Source organism: Haliotis cracherodii, unplaced genomic scaffold, assembly GCF_022045235.1.
Source record: "Haliotis cracherodii isolate W230 unplaced genomic scaffold, xgHalCrac1.p SCAF_7, whole genome shotgun sequence".
NCBI classification, from domain to species: domain Eukaryota; kingdom Metazoa; phylum Mollusca; class Gastropoda; order Lepetellida; family Haliotidae; genus Haliotis; species Haliotis cracherodii.
This window is the reverse complement of record NW_027266330.1, coordinates 32,910,351-32,927,500: the sequence shown is the minus strand read 5'-3', so window position 1 is coordinate 32,927,500 and position 17,150 is coordinate 32,910,351. Positions and strand designations below refer to the sequence as shown.

General features: G+C 39.1%; 1 protein-coding gene across 5 annotated transcripts in view; it reads left to right on the top strand.

Moving 5' to 3' along the window:
- The window catches only part of LOC139447680 (uncharacterized), a 35,147-nt gene extending 18,300 nt beyond the window's left edge, over nucleotides 1-16,847 (top strand). For 2 of the 5 annotated variants that reach the window (XM_071229110.1, XM_071229112.1), the window contains 24 exons: nucleotides 1,792-1,830; nucleotides 2,724-2,844; nucleotides 3,264-4,038; nucleotides 4,212-4,342; nucleotides 4,558-4,604; nucleotides 5,228-5,270; nucleotides 5,390-5,472; nucleotides 6,056-6,122; nucleotides 6,751-6,854; nucleotides 6,987-7,050; nucleotides 7,252-7,304; nucleotides 7,650-7,698; nucleotides 7,964-8,073; nucleotides 8,483-8,564; nucleotides 8,871-8,917; nucleotides 9,080-9,122; nucleotides 10,587-10,672; nucleotides 11,265-11,319; nucleotides 12,027-12,088; nucleotides 12,723-12,768; nucleotides 13,103-13,212; nucleotides 14,073-14,136; nucleotides 14,438-14,500; nucleotides 15,044-16,847. In XM_071229110.1, coding sequence (XP_071085211.1) covers nucleotides 1,792-1,830; nucleotides 2,724-2,844; nucleotides 3,264-4,038; nucleotides 4,212-4,342; nucleotides 4,558-4,604; nucleotides 5,228-5,270; nucleotides 5,390-5,472; nucleotides 6,056-6,122; nucleotides 6,751-6,854; nucleotides 6,987-7,050; nucleotides 7,252-7,304; nucleotides 7,650-7,698; nucleotides 7,964-8,073; nucleotides 8,483-8,564; nucleotides 8,871-8,917; nucleotides 9,080-9,122; nucleotides 10,587-10,672; nucleotides 11,265-11,319; nucleotides 12,027-12,088; nucleotides 12,723-12,768; nucleotides 13,103-13,212; nucleotides 14,073-14,136; nucleotides 14,438-14,500; nucleotides 15,044-15,735 — 3,036 coding nt within the window. In that variant the 3' untranslated portion in view covers nucleotides 15,736-16,847. Of the gene's footprint in view, nucleotides 253-1,791; nucleotides 1,831-2,723; nucleotides 2,845-3,263; nucleotides 4,039-4,211; nucleotides 4,343-4,557; nucleotides 4,605-5,227; nucleotides 5,271-5,389; nucleotides 5,473-6,055; nucleotides 6,123-6,750; nucleotides 6,855-6,986; nucleotides 7,051-7,251; nucleotides 7,305-7,649; nucleotides 7,699-7,963; nucleotides 8,074-8,482; nucleotides 8,565-8,870; nucleotides 8,918-9,079; nucleotides 9,123-10,586; nucleotides 10,673-11,264; nucleotides 11,320-12,026; nucleotides 12,089-12,722; nucleotides 12,769-13,102; nucleotides 13,213-14,072; nucleotides 14,137-14,437; nucleotides 14,501-15,043 lie in introns of all 5 variants that reach the window. The other 3 variants (XM_071229114.1, XM_071229113.1, XM_071229115.1) reach the window with 3 other exon arrangements.
- The last annotated feature ends 303 nt before the right edge of the window (nucleotides 16,848-17,150 follow it).

Below are 17,150 nucleotides of genomic sequence, written 5' to 3'. Positions count from 1 at the left end.
TGGATTTAGTGAAGGTTGAATTCCTTCACTCACTGACACGCACCGGGACAGACAGTACATTAAATACGACAGGAGGAAACTTTGTAATACATGTAAACATCAAACCAGTCAGTGGGATCGTGTTCTATGACAGACAAGGACCATTAGCCCACAGAATAGTCAACAACACTGTCACAACATACACGCTCGAGGAGTGGTTCCGGGCAATTGCTGCGTCATCCCAGGTCTTCTCTCCTTAACAATACTGCATAGGTAATATGATCATATCCATGACCTTGCTTATATCCTTCATATATTATTATATATGGTGTCTTTAGTTGCCGTATACGGTACCATAATAGGTGGGGAGAAAAATATTGGGCGAGGTGTGAGCGAATTTATATGCCGAAAAGCTGAGACTCTTTGGTATCTTTATCGCACATGTCAAAATAAAAACTTGATACTTACAACTGGTATTAAAGACCAGTATTAAAGGACCATTACATATGTGTTTCCGATTAATGTAAACATAAAACGTTAACAATGGAATATGCAATGCACTAAACGCGAACATTTAAGCAAATATTATATAAACATGGATAGAATTATCACAAATATGCCTGCATGTTATCAGAAATGAGGAGGCTAATGTAACTTGATAGCAGTCCGCTTTTCCCTAACGACGGGTTGCTATCTTTTCTATTGCTATGTGACGTCATTGGTGTCACGTTTCTTATTTGTGACGTCATTCTACATTATGTTCTATGACGTTGCTATTTCTAATTCATTGACCCCCGCTTTTTCTCTCTATAGTATTTATTAATAAAGTCATGAACGTGGTTTCTTTAACAAATAATGTATTTGCAAATCACAATCGATGATACTGAAACACAAACAGTGTCGAATAACGAATTTCTGAACCAGAATTGTCATGTGAAAGATGTGAGATGGGTGTTGGAAAATCCAAAATGGCTGTGACTAACGGTATACGGTCTCACATTAGGTGAGTAACAACCATCTTGGATTTTAACTGAAGGTATACGGGGTTAGGTGTTCTTCTCTATGATTGGTCAATCTCACTTTGAGGCGCAATGAATTTAAAATATTGTATCACCCGCTCTCCCTTACATCAGGGAAACAAGTGTAGCCCAGTAGTCTAAGACGCCACAATTAGCTCTGCAGAGTTGCGTCCCATGGGCACGCCAGAAAGCTGCGGTTGTGAATTCGAATCACGGTTCGCCCCGATTATGTTTCTAGGTTTCTCAGCACCGTGCCTGTGTTCGTGGGCTTCTCCAAAGTTGTAAACATCTGAGACCTGCATCACTTCGGGCTTTCCTCCCACGTGAATCCGACATGCCGTTATATAACTGCAATACTGTTCACAGCGGTGTTCAACTCCACCCACTCCCGTAGTGATATTGCTGAAACATTGCTAAAAGCGGCGTAAAATCAAACTTACTCACTCACTCCTTTCTATTTGAATTTTATATCACGTCGCATTCTATCTCTGTCATGGCGAGCTTGCAGCACACACACACATAATCTGAAAACAAGATCCGATTTAGTCGCCACCTACAAGCAATAAAAAGGAAGACACAAATACAATAGGCCATAGACAATATTTTCAACCCATATTCCTTTTCTGTAAGTCATAATTAACTAAATACTATATTCTGATAACACATGAGCACCAGTTAAATAAAGATCAAGTGAGCGCTCCTTGATTCGTGATATCACTGTCGTACAATATGATCATACATTTATATTCTGAACTGAGTACATTTAGTTAGCAAAATGATCATGTTATTTCAGATCAGCAAGTCAACTAGTCAGATAATGGCGAAACTTGAGGTAAACATTTTCATCATCAACTCTTCATCATTTACTGATATCAAGTCCTCTGAATCTAATCCAATGTACAGTGTATGCTGTGAGTATGTATAGATGATACAACTGTGTCTGGCATAATTTGATTGCAAAAGGACATAAGTTTTACATCCTCGACTTCTCATTGTCTTGTATCTCGATTTTATTGTGATATTTTCATCATAGCCTCGGTTTGGAATTAATGTCACAAACGCATTTTCTTTTATCACTAACTTTGCACAGAATTACGCACGCTTGTGCGATTGAGATCAGCAACAAAAATCAAGAAGCCTCTTCAGAATGCGTTTTGAGAAAAAGATCTACATCACAAATGTCCTCTTGTGACCGAGCACTCGGTGTAATTACACGATTACTGTTATAGATTATTGTTTAGCTGGAGACGTGAAGGGAAGTCCTTGTACGATAAGACGTTCCTATTGTTTTTGTAAAAGCAAGCAAAGGTTGATATGAATACCAGTTTAAATTATGACAATGAAATTTGACTGGACGTCTATTTGTTTGGTTGTGTCATCCAAACATATCTGAAGACGAAGCTAATAGTTCCTTGGTATGTATCCTAAGAGAATGGATATATGATACACTGGGTCATCAAGGATGATAGTGTCATTGATTCAAACACTCCATGTGTATTCGGGGCGGTCGGGTAGCCTAGTGGTTAAAGCGTTCGCTCGTCACGCCGAAGACCCGGGTTCGATTCCCGACATGGGTACAATGTGTGAAGCTCATTTCTGGTGTCCTCCGCCGTGATATTGCTGAAATATTGCTAAAAGCGGCGTAAAACCATACTCACTCACTCCATATGTATTCATGTTAAGGTGTTAGATTGGATAACTGCAACAGATTGGAATATTTTTCAGGGAAAAGTGAAGACAGAGGAGGAAAACGACTTTCATTTGACCAGTAAAGATTTTCTTCGCCCTCCTTTGAAACAAATAGGAAGAAGCATAGCTGAAATCAAAAGTTACTTTGGGAAAGAAGGTACCCTGCATCCTTCATGCATATCACTAATATATACTTGTACACACGTCCATATATACACATATAGTGAAATCAAACTATGATCAGTTTCCCATCACTGAATTAACGTACAACAAATGTACAAAAATAAATTAAAAACAATGTTGTTTTCAACAAAAGCTCAGTTTCTTGTTCAACGTCAAAGGTCCTGCAATACATATTGTTATTGATTTTCAGTGATCAATTAGTGTACATGAAAACAGTTGTGTTTTATTCTAATATGCGTCTGAACGAAAAAATCTTTGATTTATTGTTTTCGTCCTGTGGCAAATTTTCATTTGAACAAAATACATGACACTGAGTTCAAATTCATATGTTCCTATTTCTTGAGGAATTACCATCGTTTCATTTCACATATTATTTTGAACTCCATATTACAGGTATCATCAACATTGTGCCATCCAGACCGAACGAAGATTTGGTAAACATTAATGATGATTTGGAGTCACGAATTAGAGGGGATGGATTTCTATTCAAGGAAAACATAGTGAAAGGTGCAAGTTCTGAAACAAGCAGGGACACATCTGGCCTTGTACTGTTGACAAAATCCGCTGTGCCAACATTCAACTTATCTACGTTGCCACGAACATTGCAACAACAATGTGATATTTTCGTGGCAGTGCCCCAACAACCCCCTTTGTTGCTTACAGTTGTTGGGGCTTTTCCGGAGACAAAGGATGTGAGGGATTACAATGCGCATTTAACCAGAGAGGTGACTGCTAAGTTGCGGTTGTTTACGAGTGAGAGTTTTAACATTGTACATGGGATAATCTGTAGAAACGATCTGAAAGATAGTGGATTGTTCCAGACGAGGTTGCAAATACACGCAATGTTATCTTCGTTCTTCCTTCCACAGTCTTCATTCTCAATGAACCGAAAGAAGTATGATCAAGTTGTGACTGCGTTTTGGGCAGTTATTGCTGAAACAAAGTCAGTGTTCACAGGAAATGGGGATCCTAATGACATGGTCATAAGGTTTCTCACTAAAGAACAGTGTCTCGTTTTGGTGGAGAACATGAACAATAACCATGTCCGGGTGAGATGTGAAACAGGCAGTGGAGCCACGACGCTGATGCTTGAGGTGGCCAGGAGACTGAGCAGGCTGGGGGAAACTCTCCTGGTGTGCAGGTCCAGGGAGGAGAGAGACCGACTGAGGTAAATATAAATCATTGTAAACGAAATCATGGAGGAGGGGTTGCCTCCAACAGCTTATATATGTGACAAGTCATTCTCAGATGAAACATTTTATGTTTGGATACATATGACATTTACCCATCTGTAAAATTCATCCGATTCTTGGTTATGTTATGTACGGATCCATTTTTCAGGTCAGTGCATCCATCAACAATATCACTGTACGATGTTGGGAATTGTGATCTCTCTAAGTTTGAGAACGTTGTCCACGACACTCATGCTATATTGCATGAAACAAGTGGTCGTCACTGGCAGTTTTTAAAAGGTGAGTGTTAGATTAGGGATCAATTCATATCATCCATCTTTCATTCAAACCACAAAGGCCCTAATTGTGTAGGAAACTATACTTTAAATGGTAGCTCTGTGAGTAAGTATATATTGTTATACTACAGGGTTTACAGCTGATGAAATGTCCTAGTTAAAAAAGGGGTGCTGTTCCTAGTTAGGGAAATGGAAATTGCACATCATTTCTTTTCACAGATCCAAGTACTGCAGACCTGAAGAAGAGTTTGGCTTCTGTAGAGACGGTAAATTCAAATATTCACCATCTAACAATCGCTTTCCTCAACAACACACCTTCTTATACGTGCATTAATAAATGAATACAGTTAGCTGGGCATAATGTATATGTGGCAAATGTTTGGAAATATGATCTGGTTCATTAACAGAAGACCCGTGCAGATCCGGGGTAGAATAGGCCTTCAGCAACCCATGCCTGCCGTAAAAGGTGACTATGCTTGTCGTTCGAGGCTACTAACGGGATCGGGTGGTCAGACTCGCTGACTTGGTTGAAGCATGTAATCGATCCCAATTGCGTGGATCGATGCTCATGATATCAATCACTGGATTTGCTGGTCCAGACTTGATTATTTACAGACCGCCGTCATAAAGCTGGAATATTGCTGAGTGCGGCGTTAAACAACAAACCAACCAACAAACAAAGTTGTTGTGTATTCATATTCAAATAATGTTCATGTTCGTGGTGTGCTCAACCTTTTAATTCAAAGGGATTCTTGTTTTAGACTTCTTTCGAATCAAACAAGGCAACACGGTCAATAGATCCATATAATGAAAACCCCTCAAAGGAATTGTTCTTCTCAAAATTGTGGTTGCAGTGGTTACAGTGAAAAACATTCAATATATGTTTCAGGTTGTAAACGCGATGGACAGTCAACTGGAGGCAATGAAAAGTGGTATGTTATTTAGGGAATGCGTTGTAAAATGAGAAATGAAGGACGTATAATAACGACCCTTTATCAATAAATATTTTAAGGGAGAACACCTAATTCCATGAATATTATTCCCTTTTCAGAGGAGTGGAAACAAAAGATGAATTACATGCAGTGTGAAATGGATGTTCTCAGATTATTCCATCAACTAACAGGCTCTCATGTCGTAAGTTGTGTTGTGTTGGGGAAAAGATTGCAAAATCAATATATTCTGGTTCTTGAAGCCTTTATCCCCCAAACGCCCCATGAAGTACACATCAGTCTAGCTGTTATCTAACTTCGTATGACATAGTCTGAATACAATGGACTCTGCTCTTAGCAGAATTTTTATGTTTATGGATAGGGTTTAGTCGCTTTTATGTATATTTACGAGTATAACATAGCTTCGCGATAAATCGCAAGAACAATGAAGAACGTAGCGTGTTTTGCTTGATGACGTCGTAAATTGGACGACGTAATTGCTTAGCGGGAAGTGTCTAGTGAGTTGTTTACATACATGTAGCTGGGCAACGTAGATAAACGCAACGACCAAAGGGTCGCATCGCAAAGTGTGGGGATATGGGAACCGATATTGGGAGAAAAGGTCTTGATAATCGACTTGCAAATTGTCAGAACATCCGGGAAATACTTCCTCCTATTCATAAAATGTACGTGTCCGACATTGCCGAGGTACGATTGTATTCAGGGAGTCATCATTATTTGAATACGGGTAATTTTAAACATTGTACATTTTATTATTCCTTTTTCAGCTCGACACTATCAGCCACAAAATGAATATGCTACCTGAAAAGTCTTCAAAAGACAACATTTCACTCCGTAAGTGGGACGTTTTGTGTCGAATTTAAACCTGATGGTGCTCAATGGAATTTAGTGTAACTCTCTAACCTGGTTTCTATTCGTAGTAACCATCATTGTTTTAACGTTAGAATAAATGATATGGTATATTACTCTACTATCTGTACCCTGTGCTCATAATATTGCAATTTGACCATGGCGATATAATGGTGTTGTCACCAAAATCAATTCTAATCTGATTTGTTTGTTTGTTGTCTAACGCCGCACTCAGCAATATTCCACCTAAATGACGTCGGTCTGTAAATGATCGAGTCTGGACCAGACAAACCAGTGACTGATATTATGAGCATCGATCCGCGCGATTGGGATACGATGACATACATCAACCAAGTCAGTGACCCTGACCACCCTATCCCGTTAGTCGCTTCTTACGACAAGCATAGTCGCCTTTTACGGCAAGCACTGGTTGCTGAAGACCTATTGTACCCCGGATCTTCACGGTTCAATTCTCATCTGAAGTTATTCTGTATCTGCGTCAATGTACTTTATGATCCGTATAAATTCAAAGATTAACCTCAATGGTTGTGTTAATTCAACACAATTTTTCACATAGAGTTTACTCATCATTGGTAATAAATCTGTTTTGTAGCATCACTGGACCTTGCTCTGGAGCCGGATGTACAGGAACCTCATCTGGTGAAGTTTATGGAAGGAATACAACATCAAAAAGACCCTTTCCCTATTCTGAGACTGGTATGACAAGACTTTATACGAGTTTAAAAAATAAGTTGTATTTGTGCTTCTTAATTCATTTTGAATACCCTCTTTCAATTATCCTTAATTTTAAATTGATTGTTTTCATCCAATATTATTACTATTGTCCAGGCCTTCATTGAAGGGAAGACTAAACTGATGTACCTCACAGCCAAAACGACCTTCTTGGAAAAAGGTATGTACTGATCGATGTTATTAATTTAGTTCGTCGTCATGAGATCAGTTACATAAAATCACGAAATTGTTCAGTATGGTGTCTATATATGAAATGATGAATATTTCACATGTATTACACAGAAAGATAAAACTTTTATATCAGCTTCACTCAATAATAACACTTATGTCTATATATTGATGTCACAACTATTTTATTCAGCTACCGAAGCTTCTGGGGATACACATCATACAAAGGAGGAGGAGTCACTACAAGTATGTACACAGTGAATATTTTTATTTAACTAATACCCATCTCGACTGACATTATGAGAATCGATCTATGCAGTTGGGATACGATGACATGCATCAGCCACGTTAGCGAGCCTGGCCACCCGATCCGGTAAGTCGCCTTTTACGACAAGCATAGTGGCATTTTACGGCAAGCATGGACTGCTGAAGACTACTCTAACCAGGATCTTCATGCTTATAATGTAGCAGGAATTGTGAATTGATTTGAGAGATTTCGTATGAGTATGAGAGCCTTGTGTCGCTTTTATTCATATGATGTTATTGAGAGCATTTTTGTATCAGTTTTAATTATTTATTATTCCATTTCAGGAGAAAAACCATAGCAAAAACGTACAACAGTGTCTAAACACCAAGAAAGGTTTGTTGTTGTCAATACGGACATATAAATTGATTATGTAACGTTATTCACTTCAAAATGTGATTTCGGTCTTTTGATACTGAATGCATTTTAGTAATAACATTCTCATCATCAAGCCAACTATAATAGCAACATTCATATACTATGCATGGGATGCCATACTGTTTCGAAACTTAATTTCACAAAGACATCTCCCCAGCAATGCTCTGAGGTCAAATGAATGACGGTCAGGGAAATCAATCAAATGTCAACTTATATCCCATAGCAGAGGAGAGGGAGAAACAGAGGAAGAAACAGAAGCACAAGAAGAAACACCATCAGAAGCCGAGGCACAGACGCAGCTCCAAAGAAGAGGATGAAAACTGTGCTTCACCTGTTAGTTGAAGTTTGTTATCTTCCTACGTTATTCCCTTTGTTCAAGAGGACTGTAAATCTGTCTTATATCAAAAGATGACACTTTACTCTTTTGTACAAATTATTTCATGAATGCAGTGGGGTGGGTTTTTTTCTGAGAAGCCTGGCTAATTATATTACAATGAGTTATAGCGCCCTAACAAATGATTTATATCAACCAAGTAATATAACTTAAGCATTTACGTCAATACATGCGTACTTTCAGATGGTTCTAATACAATATTTTTTCATTTAATTCAATATAATTGCATCATTAGTGTGTATAGGAAAACACACAGTTCACAGTGAATCTTTAATATGTTTACAAACTGTATTGTATGTCTTCAAAGATATTGGGTGGGTAAAATCTGTTTTTGTGTCTTCTTCCCAGGACGTATCTAAACAACATCCCCCAGCTATTTCAGAAACGCAGGGTCAACTTCAGAACACAGGAGCGGACGAAAGACAATGGTGTAAGCATAACAGCGTCCTTCGTCATTGACGCCTTTACGTGTGTCACATATTTCAATGTCATTCCTCATGCACCAGTTTCACCTAACTTTGAATATGCTGATATTTTCTCTACTTTCCCAAGAGAATTAATTCCTCCCTGGGTGACCCCAGTAGTGTCTAATTTAAACGCTTTCACATTCTAGTATTGCACACTGTCAAATCTATCAATACTCATCAATCAAAATTTCATTGAAATATTAAGTTGATTTACAAAGTCTTATTTCATCTGAATTTCTATTCAGATAAGAACTCTTTTTCCTCTGCAGTTGATGGAACTGACAAACTCAAAGAAAGATTGGAGAGTCTTGAGAGGGTAACACAACCAATTTTAATCGTACTCTGCTTTTTATTTATATTATATTCAAGACACAAACATATTCTGCGGTCAAAAGAACTTCTGATTATATGAATACATATTTTCAAAATAATCGGTTAATGTCGTATAGATTATTATGAACGTTTTGTTTTGTTTCAGGCAAGAGATGAAAACATAAGGCAACTGCTTCCTCTTCTCACTGGTAATTATACTACCTGATGTTAAATAGGTAATGTACTGCCGCTGGTAAGTGAACCACCTGATGTTAAACAGGTTACCTACTGCCACTGGTACGTATACCACCTGATGTTTAACAGGTTACATACTGCCACTGGTACGTATACCACCCGATGTTAAACAGGTTACATACTGCCACTGGTACGTATACCACCCGATGTTAATAAGGTTACATACTGCCACTGGTAAGTTTACCACCCGATGTTTAACAGGTAACACACTGCCACTGGTAAGTATACCACCCGATGTTTAACAGGTTACATACTGCCACTGGTAAGTATACCACCTGATGTTTCACAGGTAACACACTGCCACTGGTAAGTATACCACCCGATGTTTAACAGGTAACACACTGCCACTGGTAAGTATACCACCCGATGTTTAACAGGTAACACACTGCCACTGGTAAGTATACCACCCGATGTTTAACAGGTTACATACTGCCACTGGTATGTATACCACCCGATGTTTAACAGGTTACATACTGCCACTGGTACGTATACCACCCGATGTTTAACAGGTAACACACTGCCACTGGTAAGTATACCACCCTATGTTTAACAGGTAACACACTGCCACTGGTAAGTATACCACCCGATGTTTAACAGGTAACACACTGCCACTGGTAAGTATACCACCCGATGTTTAACAGGTTACATACTGCCACTGGTACGTATACCACCCGATGTTTAACAGGTAACACACTGCCACTGGTAAGTATACCACCCGATGTTTAACAGGTAACACACTGCCACTGGTAAGTATACCACCCGATGTTTAACAGGTTACCTACTGCCACTGGTACGTATACCACCCGATGTTTAACAGGTTACATACTGCCACTGGTATGTATACCACCCGATGTTTAACAGGTTACATACTGCCACTGGTACGTATACCACCCGATGTTTAACAGGTTACATACTGCCACTGGTACGTATTCCACCTGATGTTTAACAGGTTACATACTGCCACTGGTAAGTATACCATCTAATGTTAAACAGTTTACATACTGCCGCTGATGTTAAACAACGTACGTATCCCCGCTAAAGGGGTCGTGGTATGGTGTTGCACAAGTATGTATCCCAGGTACACTTCTATGTACTGACGTGTTATGGAATACACAAATGTACCTTTTTGGCATAGGCAGCTTGGCACCATTGGACGAAAATGGTAATAAAATATAGACAATGCAAGCCTGCAGCCTCGAATGGCCCAGTGCCGTGCACTATCAAGCTGGTGTCCATTTCTGAATTCCGATTCTTTTGGCATACATTCCAGTATAAAGGAGAGTACCCTCCACTGCATACAACAGTGACCTTTTCCATTCTTGAATATTCAAAGCAGATTTATTCCTTTTAGCACCCTCAATATTTACATTCGTAATTATGTTGACTCGAATTGTATGCTGATATTTATTGTTGCCTAGTTGAGTGGCAGAACACACTGGGCTTCCTGAAAAGAAATACGGTCACGCTAGCCTGGTTCGGCGAAGACACGAAAAGATTCGATTATGTAAGTATACATATCTTCATGACCGATGCACAAAATTTGACTTTGTAAGGACAAGTGAGTTAAACTAGCATTAATGTGGAACTTATTTACCCTAATTCTCAATAATTATATAAATTACGGTATTCATGGGAAATAGATGATATAAATATATTATGTGCAATAACCAGCACCATTGAAAATGAAATATGTTGTTAGATCAGTGTTGTTAGATTCATCCTAGATTTGCTTTGGATCCAGAGGGGGGCACGGGTGGCCCAGTCGTCTAAGGCGCCGCGATTCGCTGTGCAGATTTGCGTCCCTTGGGCACGCCAGAAACCTATGATTGTGGGTTCGAATCCCGGTTCGCCCCGATTATGTTTCTAGGTTTGTCAGCACCATACCCGTGCTCGTGGGTTTCACCGAAGTGGTAAACGTCTGAGACCTGCATCACTTCGTGCTTTCCTCCCAGAACAAGCTGACACGACGTGATATAACTGGAATACTGTTAAACCCAACTCACTCACTCACTTGGATCCAGAGATGGAAACATATTACTTCAAATTACACTCGTGCATTAAATAACTGTATTTATGGATTTGGTTCACTGTTTTAGGATCAGCTAGACCGACATGGCCCTCTGGTGCACGAAACACATTCTGACCAGGAAGGTATTTGTCAAGGAAATTCTAAAATGCAGTTAGAGTGGGGGCAATTATCTACGCAAGGCTTTTCCTTAATTTGCTGAACAAGAAGGGCGTTGAATTCACCTTTGCTTGATAATTCATTTCTCTTGTGTCATGTTTGAAAGGGAATGGATTAGGTGGGGGAAACGGGTGGCCCAGTCGTCTGAGGCCCCGCAATTCGGTTACATGCAGAGTTGCGTCCATGGGGCACACCAGACACCTATGGTTGTGGGTTCATCCCGATACCCGTACTCGTGGCTTTCATCGAAGTGGTAAACATCTGAGACCTGCATCACTTCGGTCTTTCCTCCCAAATCAAACTGACATGCCGTGATACAACTAGAATTCTGTTACAAGGGTCGTTAAATCCCTCAATCATTCATGTTTTTAGTCATTCGGTTGCCTTCTCTAGATTCGATCATGTACAGCTATCAGAATGATAGTAAGATTTGGATTTGTCTAAAAGAATCCCCAAGTCATATTGGCCATTATAATTTCTATTCTTACATTTCCTTAAAATGGGTCCGTCAAACTGGAAAAGTGAAATCTCTTAATGACCAAATATAGAAAGTTTTTTAATGCCTTTGAAAAAAAGACGAAACTGTTCTGAAGTAAAAGAATATATATGCTCGAGTTTGTACAAACACAAAAAGCAAAGTTTAACATTCAGCTTGTCTGTGGCTCCATTGCAGATCAGGAAGGTCCACAAATTGACACTAAAAGCAAGAAAGGATTCCATTCAGATACAAAAGAGGTAAGATTTATGTTATTTGAGAAACCACACACGCATTCAGACGTACACTAATACAATAGTGTGTATGTGTAACGATTGCATATAACTGGTACAAGTATAGCAGCAGCGAGTGAGAATCGTTATCGTATTCTAAAGACGTTTTCCTAACACGCAAGTAATTTTAATGGCACTTCAAAAATACAAAACATAATGTTGATCTGCTTTTTTTAAAATTTTTTTTGCTTTCTTTCTTTACATGATCCCCATGCAGATTCTGGGTTCGAACCCAGCAAGCCAGACTTGTCATAAGTGGCGACTGACATTGGTCGGGTGGTCAGGCTAGCTGACCTGCTTGATTGTGTGTCCTCACGGCAAGGGGTATACTCTTTATTATATCAACCGCTTTGTCAACAGTTTGTATGGTCAAGAACAGCAGACAGCCGTCATGTAACTGGAATAGTGCGGTAAAGTTAAACAGCATCCCCCACTCACTTATGTATAAAGCTTTGTGTTGTCACTAGTCTCCTCGGTTTCATCTTTTACGTAAATGTATCCCCTGCTGTGTTATAGTCATAATTGTTTGGTTTCAACCTTTAGGATATTCTTTGAAGGTATGTAATAAATGCCATTCTAGTTCATGGTTTCTCCTTTTTAGGTTGCAGTGCCAAAGGGTCATGACAGCACAAGATCACCATTCAGTTGTGAGTGAATGAAGGATCAGTTGCTTACATCCGTAACATCCTCATAAGAGATATCTACTCCTAATAATACGTAGTTGTTGCCATACATTAGGCGTCAGAAAAGCCTCAAAGAAACAGAATGTTGATTTTTCATCACAATGGTCAGGGTAATATGTCTAATTCCCACATATGTGTATTTGTTGCAAATATTGTCACATTTCCCAGGGTTTCAAAGTGTCATGTGACGTTATCGTTTATGACATACTGTTACTATCTGTCAATAATATGATTATATTCCTAATCAATGTTTCTTCTTTTCTAACCGTCCATTCTATTCTGACATTTCCTTTTCTAGCACGACTCATCGGGCAACAACATTGCAAGCATGACAGTCCAGTTCATCAGCTCAGGAATTTTCAGTTGGGAAGACTGGATGTTATGTGCATTTATAAAATGCTGGGACGGGTATGTTCACTCATCATCAAATGTGGTAAATTTGAAAGTGTTAAATTTACAAAAACACATGTACTTTACTGGTAGCTCCATGCCACGCGTAACACTTTACTCGCAGCTGCAACTACACGTGGAGCGTTTTACTCGCATCTGTATGCACACAAGGAACACAGCTCCATATCACGAGGAACACTTTACAAACAGCTCCATGTCACGATGAACACTTTACAACAGCTCCATGTCACGATGGACACTTTACAAACAGCTCCATATCACAAGGAACACTTTACTGGCAGCTCCATGTCATGCATAACACTTTACTCACAGTATCAAGTACACGAGGAACACTTTATTACTCCATGCACACGAGGAACACTTTACAAACAGCTCCATATCACGAGGAACACTTTACAAACAGCTCCATGTCACGAGGTACACTTTACAAACAGCTCCATGCACACGAGGAACCCTCTACAAACAGCTCCATGTCACGCGTAACACTTTACCAACAGCTTCAATGTACATGTACTCGAGGTACACGTTACTTACAGCTCCATGAACATTGTACTCGCAACTCGATGTGCAAGAGGAACTTCTTTACATTTTACTCACAACTCCATGTGCAAGAGGAACAGTTTACTCTCAGTTCCATGTACATAAGGAACACTTTACATTTCACTCACAACTCCTTGCATGTAAAGGCCATTAAACTCACAACTTCATGTAAACGAGGATCATTTTACATAACGTACATAACGAACCTTCACTTCGTCTGTACGAAATATGCATCGTGTTGTGACAAACTGTTACCAAACATTGAAAACATTTGATATCCCAACACTAATTATGTATTTTATATTTATATTTATCAGATGACAACCGCGGTTAATACTAGGATAGCTTATCTACAAGACAAAAGTGGACATATGGAAAAAGGTTTGTGTTTAATTAAATAGCACAACAGCCGTTGCTAAGAATGTCACTTTACTGCAAAAGTTTATTGTAAGCTAACTGTATTAATTGTCAACTAATCTAAACAAATGTGAACATGCGGTTCTCTTTATGGAAATATTGGGATCAAATGTGTTTGGACAACAAACTCGGCATTCACAAAAATCTGTTAACGAACCAGATGCATTGTCAGTGGAAGATCTAGGTAATTGGAACTCTTCACAGAAATGTAACCTAAGCACATAATCATACCAAATCTCACCACATCCCCTTTATGTCATTTCAGCTTTTGGCTGTCCTCTTCACCTTGTGGGAGAACTGGATTCGACCCAGTGTTATCCTGTTTCATGTAAGAGTGTTACTACATTTCCACCCCACATTGAATGTTTCAGATAATTAAGTATGTTTATATAACCTGATTTAACATATCCACGTTGAAAATGGAAATTATCTGTTCATTGAGACTAATTTTGAACTAAATTGTATTCGGAACTTCTATTGATATTTCCGCATGATGTCATTGATGTTATTCCGGCCTTCTTGCCGCCAATAAGCCCAAAAGACAGATTGTCAACCAAGTTAATTATCCGTTTATCGACTATAATGAAAATTGTGATAATACCTGATATAATGTAATTGTTAAAAAAACTAAATTCCAATACGATAAGAAATCTTTACTAAAAGCAGAGTGAATCATGAATCACTATCAAATGCTGCGAAAGGCCAGCATATCCTTCCCCACCACTGGCACCCGTCACGAGCACATGCGTAAAAAACTCATTCGTAATTATGTCTGAACTATACTACCACAGAGAAATAAATTAAATGAAGCATTAGAAGCTAATAAGTATATTCACTACGAGTAAAATTACAATACATGATTTTGTTTTAGGTCCTGTACTTTTTCTTGACGCCCAGCGAGTCAACCAAAGAAGATGGCATGTCACTTCAGATGGAAAGTTAGTGAATGCACCACCATCAACACAACGCAAGGATAACACTGGATTAGAGGAATATAGTGGCACCTGCAGCCATATTCCTATTCTGCTTCCTCCAGATCTCCTCACAACAACATCTCTCGGCATCCCCCATACAGCCCAATACTGGGAGACACATTCTCATGTGGGAATTGTCGGGGGACAGGGGTGGCCGCCGATCCTGGAGATGGGTCTCTCCGAGGCAGGACTGGTTGACAGCAGGACCTGGGTTTGTAATCAGCCTCGCTCCTGGTGCGTCGCTGTATGGAGATGTAAGAAACATGGTGGAAAGATATGTACCCGATCGTATGAGGAAGGGGATTTTGGAGGCTGTATGAGTGACACAATGTCTGACATTCCCGGCACACAGGCCACCCTCCACTATGGCCTTGTGCTTGATGTGGGGAGAGGGAGACTCGCATTCATTGATTTGAACAGGAAGGTTGTTGTGGCCAAGTATGATGTTCAATTTCGGGACACCCTTTACCCCATGTTTGGTGTCTGGCGAAGGTCTGAAGATTTTTCAGTAGCGATGAAACTGATCAGCGGGGTTGACGTCACAATGACCGACACAAAGAGGTCTCTTATTTGCCAAAGTCTCCAATAGCAGAGAAACTTTAATCAGTCAGAACAACTGATTGTTTACTCTATGCAATCTTATCAAAATATTTAAAACGGCAACGCCAGAGAATGACCAGTCTTGATTATCCACCGAAACACACTCCATTGTGCGTGAAAGGAAATATTGCGGTGAAAACTTATATCAATGAATCACTAAAAATCAGTGATGACACAAAGTGTTAACGAAAAGGGTGAGCATGTCCTGCCCTACTGGCAGCATCCGCCACTCACTGCAAAAACATTGTCCAGGAACAGTCTAGCAATTGTACAGTATAACAGTAGAACGATTACATATGTGCAATCCTGTCTTGTGCGTGTAGTTTTACGTCCAAGAATGAAGAGTTGTCAGATTGTGTTTACTGTAATGCATGCAAATATGAATCTGAAGGACAGACAGACAGTCTGTCACAGACAGAAAGACAGTTGACGTTTCCAGGGACATCATAACCTGGAAGAAGCTAAAAGATATAGGTGTCCGAGAAAAATCATGATGCAACAAATGTCTGCCTTGTCAGAGCGTTACTTATCTTTACCATTGTATATGTTCAATTATTGTATTGCGAGGAAATCTGCTTTCCGGTTCAAGTAGAAATATTCTTCAAAAGTATGTGATATTTAATGTTAATACGCACAATGATGTTTTTTCATTCAAATATCACTTATTCATTATATTCATCAATTTTGGTATATGTCGTACAGCCCTAGCTGTAAAGGTTTGAGTGTTGTACTTTTATTTCGTTGGCATTTATGACAGATGAAACATGTTGACGAAAAGAATTAATTTTAAGCCATTGTGTTTAATCACTTAGATGAGTTCATACCGATGTGTTAATGTCACATGAATACATTTGTTAAAATGATGCTTCATTTAAGTTAAAATGTATTTCATTGTACTAAAGTTTGCTAAATGATAGTGTTATGTGTGAATGAGTATGTGTGTAGGGATTCATTTGATGATTCATTTACGTTCACATTTATTCTGTTAAGGTCCATCGCATCTTCAGCAGCTTTAACCAAAGGTCAAATAATGTCTTGGTAACATCGCCTCTTGAAAATGAGTTGTTGTGTAATGCTTCGTTCAAGATATTCCATTAAAAGAGTTTGTAATTGCCTTGAAGCGTTTTGTTCAGTTTACTTGGAGAGTGTATTAATTCGAGAATACCATTATTCTGAAGTGATTTCAGTTCAAAACCTAGAGGCAAAAGCTTTCGCTTGTCACACATCTATAATCTGTGACGCCCATTCTTGGGCTAATATAACTATCTATCAGACGATTCTCATAACCTACCTGTTCATGGTCAGACTCTACTTTCACTTAAAGTTTCACTTACAGGATCGGTCGAACCTGGGAGCCAAAAACCTTAAACTTTAATATATATATATATATATACACATATGTAT